Here is a 7,500-nt window from a genome sequence, read left to right on the forward strand (position 1 = left end):
TTCAGACGAACAAAAATTTGTTATAAAATAATTTTATAATACAGAATGTGCTAAATGTTCCAAGGTGATATTATAAAAATCAATTATCCTTTTTTGAGACCCATTTGATTTGGCTAATTTTGTTTTATTTTTCTTTTTCAGATCGTAAAATTAGAACTTTAGGTCCATCCTGTATTTTGTGTAAAATGTTATCGAACGAATGTAATGATTAAAATTAGAAACGTTTATACTTGCTGACATATGGTTAGTTAATTTTTACAATCATCTGAATCTGTGATTATTATAATCCTGTGTTATATAAGCCTATTCTAAATTGCTAAAATGATTGAACAAATCTTATCAGGTTAATGGGGATGATCTAGGAAGTAAATATTATATTTAAATTATGGTAATGTAAGAATTCAATGGATAAATAACTTTTGCAAGAGGTACCTGCAGCTGCGGCAACCTTCGTATTGGAATCTCGATAGGTACCATTTATAATGGCGAGTTCCATCAGTTGCCTCTTTTTTAGCTCGTCTTCACCGTCAGCCTGCTAACAATCGATATCATCGTTAGAATATTCCGCTTTTTTTCTAACGCTATATTAATTATTTCAATGTCGAAGGAAAAGAAAGAAAAAAGCTGGGCCGATCAAGAAAAAAAAAAAAAAAAAAAAAAGAAGAAGGGAAAAAAGAGAGAGAAAAGAAAAAAAGAAAAAAGAAAATTGACAAGTTGAATAAAATTGTTATATAAATAAACAAATAATTTATTATAATAATAAGATAATATGATTGGAACTGTCTCACCACGGGCACGAGAAGCTTCTTGACCTCCTCAACAGCTCGAGCAAGCTTCAAGGTCGCACGATTTTCTGTATCCTCGACAGTCAATAGAACATGCAATTCGTCTGTTAGGTGTTCCCAATTAGGTTTACCCCGATTTTGTTCCTCCTAATGAAAATCATAAAAAGTATTTGACTTATGTACCATAATAGATCTTATACAAAATAATAATAATAATAATAATAATAATAATAATAATAATAATAATAATAATAATAATAATAATAATAATAATAATAATAATAATATTAAATAAATAAATAAATTTATAGATATATAAATAAATAATAATAAAAAACAAACATGAAGTACAGAGGGAAAACTAAAAAAAAAAATGAAAAAAATAAAAAAAAAAAAAAAAAAAGAAAAAAAAATATCCTCAAATAATGAAATGAATGAATCCATGTAATCGCATAATTCAATAGCGCTTACCATTGTGTTAAACAAATCAAATATAAATATTCTATTCGAATCGAATCGAATTGTCAATATTAATTATTATATATTTGCAAAATCGTAAAAGTTCCAATGTAAAGTATGTGACCGTTTATAGGCCGTATGAAAAATTGCAATAATCTTTTGATAAGTTGCAATAGAAAGATATATTATTATGTACATACATATACATACGTATGTATATAAAAGATTGATACACATTATTTATGATGTTCAAACATTTACTTTTCCCGATATGGAAACTAACTTGTAATGTTGCTTCGATACGAAACGTATGTATATATATATATATCTTCGCTAATCTTTTTTTTTTCTTCATTTCTTTTTTTTTCTTTTTTTTTTTTTTTCGTTAGACGTTTCCATATTTCAAAGCACATGAATTCGTTATCGTTTGACATTATTGTGTAATGTTGACATGTATATATATTTTTTTTCTCTTCCTTTTAATTAAGAAATCTTACGTTGTCAGGTTGAAGCGAAAAAAAAAAAAAGAAAAAAGAAAAAAAGAAAGAAACGTTAAAAAAAATATCCCCACCCGGTAATGAGTACAATTATCATGAAGAAAAAGCAAAAGTAAACTAATACGAATAGTTAGTATATGATTATACGAATAATAAAAAGCGGCGATCCGTATAAACGTATACATATACCATATAAATATGTATACTTACGACCAATAATAATTTCGCTCGTAGATCACATGCAGCTTGAAAGAAATACTTTGTTAGTTTTAATAATCTAAACACGCGTGAGTATTTAAATATACAAATAATAAAATTTATTAATGGGATCGTGAATTATTATTCTTTTCATCTAAATAAAATCAACGTTATATGGAAATAAATATTATGACAAAGTTGCATGATCAATCATCGAATATGTCGTGTATACGAGAAAGCAAAGTGATATACCAAAACCAGTTGATAATATTCGTAAAGAAAATGTTGGACAAAATTTCTTGTCCCTACGCCAATGAGGGATAGATGGGTCAAGGGGGAAGATCGAGGGAGGAGAGCGAGGGAGGGGGAGGGGCGGGGATAGGGGAGAGGAGCAGGGGCATGACGAAAAGCAGACGCGATGAAAAACTTACAAGCGTAATTCGTTTTTATCGTTTTTTATCGTCGAACGAAGTTTCGAACGAAGTTAAAAGAAGACTTCCAGCAAAATATGAAAGACTCTTCTCGCGCGAACACGCAGGATACAAAGGATAAAATGCAAATACACACACGCACACAGCAGACGTACGCATGCATACACACACACACACACACACATACATTAGTATTTCGTATTAATCGCCTACGATCTCGTCAAGGCCCTAATCAGCTTATATACCCAGCTACACAGAAGCTATTCCTCATTCTATTCAACGTTCTTCGTTTCTTTTACGACCATGCATATATTCATTTCCGGAAGTACGAAAGGCATTTCGAATTTCGATGAGTCAAAGAAGTTCCATTGATCGAAGGAATAATATATACGTACATATGTACGTATTATATCTTATTTATTATATCTTTATAAACCCCCTTTCCCCCCCCCCCCCACCCCACCCCACCCCACCGCACCCACTCCACCCATCCCTTTTGTCGTTGATGCATCTTCATTCTTTCTTTTCAATTTATTTTTTCCTCGTTAAAATGATTATAATCGCCTTCATTTAATTTGCTCTACGAGATATTCATTATTTTATCCTTTCTTAAATTACATACGACACTACGGATTAATCCAATAATAATAATAATGTTTCCATCTATTTAAAAACTATCTTACAATATATATTTAAAGTGGCGAACTTCGACGTAGTGTTATAGTGCGACATCTGTCGTAAAAAATCTTTACTAAGTGATTGCAATCTCAAAAGCATTATGAATTTAGCCCGTGGAACGAAAAATAGCGGTAAAACGAGCGAAAGTGTATTACGCGTTCCGTACAATTACCAACGTTTAAGAATATTTAACTGTTATTATATTGTTAAAGAGAAAGAGAAAGAGAGAGAGAGAGAGAGAGAGAGAGAGAGAGAGAAAGAAATAAAAAGAAAAAGGAGAAACGACATAACGACATATTTATAATATAAAATATCTATTAAATCTGATCAAAAGTTGTCTAAGATTACTAAATAAATATCGGAGACTAGAAAACATGAATATTAGATCGCAATCGGGATAAACACAGTGTCGTTGTTATACATATATTCCAATCTCTCAAACAACAAATTCCGGCCTTGAACAAATGAAGCAACTACTTGGCAATGTTTCAAGACTTTTATCGAGATATGAGTAATTCAGCTGTTGTAGGTGATGATCACTTACAAACAATTTATAACGATAACAAATAGACGACACCATTTAAATCTATGATATTTTTAAATGATCCATCTTCTCAATAAATTTTCGATATATACGCTTTTATATATATACATATATATGTATTATAATCTATCTCATGATAAATTTTAATTAATATCAATCGAATCAAAATTAATAATATCATTGAATTACCTTCTTTTTATCCCTCATCGAACCTTTTCCTCGTACCATTATTTTGCAACCGGTTTCCTGTTCCAATTGTTTCGCCGTCATTCCGCGAGGACCCAAAATCCTTCCAACGAAATTGAACTGCAATCAAAAAGAAGAAAAAAATCTAATAAATAAATAAATAAATAAATAAATAAATAAATAAAAATGAAAAAATTGAAATTAAAATAAAAATACGTCCATTACCTATTTTCTATTTTTGTTTTTTTTTTTTTTTTTTTTTTTTTTTTTCGGGGTATGGAGAAAAAAAAATAAAAAAGAAAATAAGTATGTAAAGAAGAGACGACCGCCATTGGAGATAACTGATATACAGATAGCGCCACGAGTCACGTTTTTATTGGAACCAGAGAAAGTGGTAATGAGAGAAGATTGGTGAACTAATTGTAGGAGGAGAGAGAGAAAGAGAAAGAAAGAAAGAGAGATAGATAGATAGATAGATAGATAGATAGAGAGAAAGAAAAAAAAAAGAAAGATAGAGTTTTAACAAGTATCACAGATAAACCCGATTCGAAATTATATTCCTATTTAATTCGATCGATAATACAAAATGATCGTTTTGTCGAACGATAATGGGAATTTTATCGTACGTACACGCAATTCAATGATATCGATAAACGAACTTATCCATTAATAACCGATAAGTTAATAATAATCGGTAGTTCAGCTTGGAGTAGGCCTTGTGAAAAGCAACGTGAAAGACGAATAAATATATCGTTATCTTTTCTTTCTGGCTCCTCGGAGTCGTGCACAGTGTTAACACCGATTGAGTACGGATAAAGTATTTTGATAATATAGGGGAAAATAATAAAGGGAGGACAAAAGATTTGGGGAAGAAAAAAAAAAAAAAAAGGAGAAAAGAAAAGGAAATAAAAATAAAAATAAATAAAACATTAAATGGCGTATCCTCGTTCATTCGAACAAACGAAAAGTTAGAGAAATACTAGTCGATATTACGATTGGCTACCTTGTTATCTGTATTTTATATATATATATATATATATCTGTTTATCTTATATATATATGCATGTCAGCATGAAGTAGGTATGTCGATCCTCTCTTTTGAGATTTATAATATCGCAAGAGACGTGTGAAAGAGAAAAAAAAAAATAAAAAAAAAATAAAAAAAAAGAAAAAACGGAAAAAGATAAAGAAAAAAAAAAAAAAGATAATATGCCAGTTTAATGGCATGCACTCATGTCTCTCATTATACTATCTTATAAAAAGAGAGAATTGACATGGTGGAAGATCCGTTGTTAAAGCTGATTTCTAATTGGTATATGGATGGAATTAAGATTTAAAAGGTTAAAAAGAAGGGAACGATTTTACCGACCGATTAAAGCGATTATACGATGAAAGAGAGTAGTTAATATATTTCTTTTTTCACATTCTCTCTCATCAGATCCGATGGTCGTCTTATAATCCATACTATTATTATTATCTCTTGTTCTTTCTTTTTTTTTTTCTTTTTTTCTTTTCTTTTCTTTTCTTTTCTTTTATTACAACGACGACCTCATCAAAGATCAATTCGCACGACTCCATCATCGTTCCTCGATCATCGTCCGATCATTTCTCGATCATTACGGGAGTTTACTACGTGGTTATTTATAATGCATTATAATAAAAAAATGCTATTACGAATAATACAATCATATATATTATCTTTGTATATGTAAGAACATTACATGTAATATATTTTGTCGAAGAATCTATCGAAATTGATAATGTCCATCTATACTCTGCTTAAACTTTGATGAAATGATTACTTCTATTATGAATTTAATTAATTAATTAATTAATTAATTAATTAATTGATTTATTTATTTATTTATTCATTATTACTATTAATATTATTATTATTATTATTATTATATTAATTATTATTATTATTATTATTATTATTATTATTATTATTATTATTATTATTATTATTATTATTATTATTATCATTTTCGATCGTTACTACGCATATACATATCTTTTCTCTCCTCTACGCGAGATAAATGATCATAAATATTCGAAGCGACGATCTATGAGAAAAAAGTTCTTGACACACTCGATAGGACGCTGTTAATATTTACGAGTATAGAGTAATAGTATTATTATTGTTCTTATTATTATTATTACTATTAATATATATGGTGCAATGACTACTACGATTTATCAATTGCCTTGACTAGTTAGTTAGTTGATAGATAATATGGAAAAGAAAAATAAAAAAAGGTGATGAAAAATGGAAAAAGAGAGAGAGAGAGAGAGAGAGAGAGAGAGAGACGTGTCATCGTGATAGCTTATGTTTATCTTTCACGAGGAAAATGAATTCGATTAAAAGACAATTTTGCATGAAACTCATCTGTCTCTCTCTCTCCCTCTCTCTTTCTCTCTCTCTCCTCTTTCTCTCTCTCTCTCTCTCTCTCTATCACTATCTATCTCTCTCGTAGTTGTAACATACTAGCACGTTGACCCTTTAGATCATCGGATATATCATCTAAATAGAAGATGTTTACGATTTTATTGATTTTCTTCGAAATAATAATGTTTAGAGATGCTCGTCGCTTAACTACAAAAATATTATATCTTACAAATATGCACATACACACGCGCGCGCGCACACACATCATCATACATGACGTATATCACAAACATACAGATGATACATACGGAAAGTAAGGGAGAACGAGAGAAAATATTCTTCTTGTTTTACGATCTTAAGATGTCATCTCGTTATAAAACCGACGATTAGAATTGTGCTTCCGCGAAGTCCGTAAAAAAAAGAAAAAAAGAAAAAAAGAAAAAAAAAAAAAGAAAAGAAAAAAAAATTTTTCTTTGACACGAAAAAATGAATTTTCCTTTGGAATTATTCTCGGTTTGTTCCTTTTTCTTTTTTCTCCTTCTTTTTTTGTCCTCTTCTTTTTTTTTTTTTTCTTTTTTAGCTATAGAAAAACTTAACGTACGATCTCGTGAAAGTGAAAAATGCAAATCAATATTTCTACGCACTTATCGAATTAAAAACGCGCTTATCGAATATTATCGTTAAAGAACTTTTAAAGCGTCATAACGATTACAAAATATATTTTCTAATTGACGATTATTAAATGCGTTACTTCGTTTAAAATAATAATATCCTAACGGTAAAATCGAACGAATTAAATATGGCGCGTTAAAATAATAATGGAAAAAGAATCGGATTGTCATTAATAGATAATTGATATTATACTTTAAAAGGATACACATACACACTCTCTCTTTCTCTCTCTCTCTCTCTCTCTCTCTCTCTCTCTCTCTCTATCTATCTATCTATCTTTATCGCAGAGTAAAAGGATTTACAAATCACTGTCTTTCGTGGGTTGTAATTGTTTCAATGAACGTCTACATCCGCACTTAAAATAGAAAGAGAAACGAAAAGAGATAGATAGATGGATAGAGAGAGAGAGAGAGAGAGAGAGAGAGAGAGAGAGAGAGAGAGAGAGAGAGAGAGAGAGAGAGAGAGAGATAAGAGAGAGAAACTTTTAAAGAAGGCTGCGTGTATAAAAGGCTCTGTATGTAATTTTCTCTCTTGAATTTCCTGTCACACATATATATAATATATATATATATATATATATATACTACGTATGATACGTATGTAATGCGACATCGTGAGACGTATTTCATTTTACATGAGAGAGGAGTATCTAACATAATTT

General features: G+C 29.7%; 1 protein-coding gene across 11 annotated transcripts in view; it reads right to left on the reverse strand.

The window, feature by feature from the left end:
• Nucleotides 1-7,500, reverse strand: part of LOC124425213 (protein held out wings) — a 71,237-nt gene that overhangs the window by 15,909 nt on the left and 47,828 nt on the right. For 4 of the 11 annotated variants that reach the window (XM_046965251.1, XM_046965256.1, XM_046965247.1 and 1 more), the window contains exons 3-5: nt 3,782-3,898; nt 789-932; nt 433-535 (exon numbers count right to left, since the gene is read on the reverse strand). In XM_046965251.1, the coding sequence (XP_046821207.1) occupies nt 433-535; nt 789-932; nt 3,782-3,898 (364 nt within the window). The remainder of the gene's footprint in view (nt 1-432; nt 536-788; nt 933-3,781; nt 3,899-7,500) is intronic. The other 7 variants (XM_046965253.1, XM_046965248.1, XM_046965257.1 and 4 more) reach the window with 3 other exon arrangements.

This window comes from Vespa crabro, chromosome 6, assembly GCF_910589235.1.
Source record: "Vespa crabro chromosome 6, iyVesCrab1.2, whole genome shotgun sequence".
Lineage (NCBI taxonomy): Eukaryota > Metazoa > Arthropoda > Insecta > Hymenoptera > Vespidae > Vespa > Vespa crabro.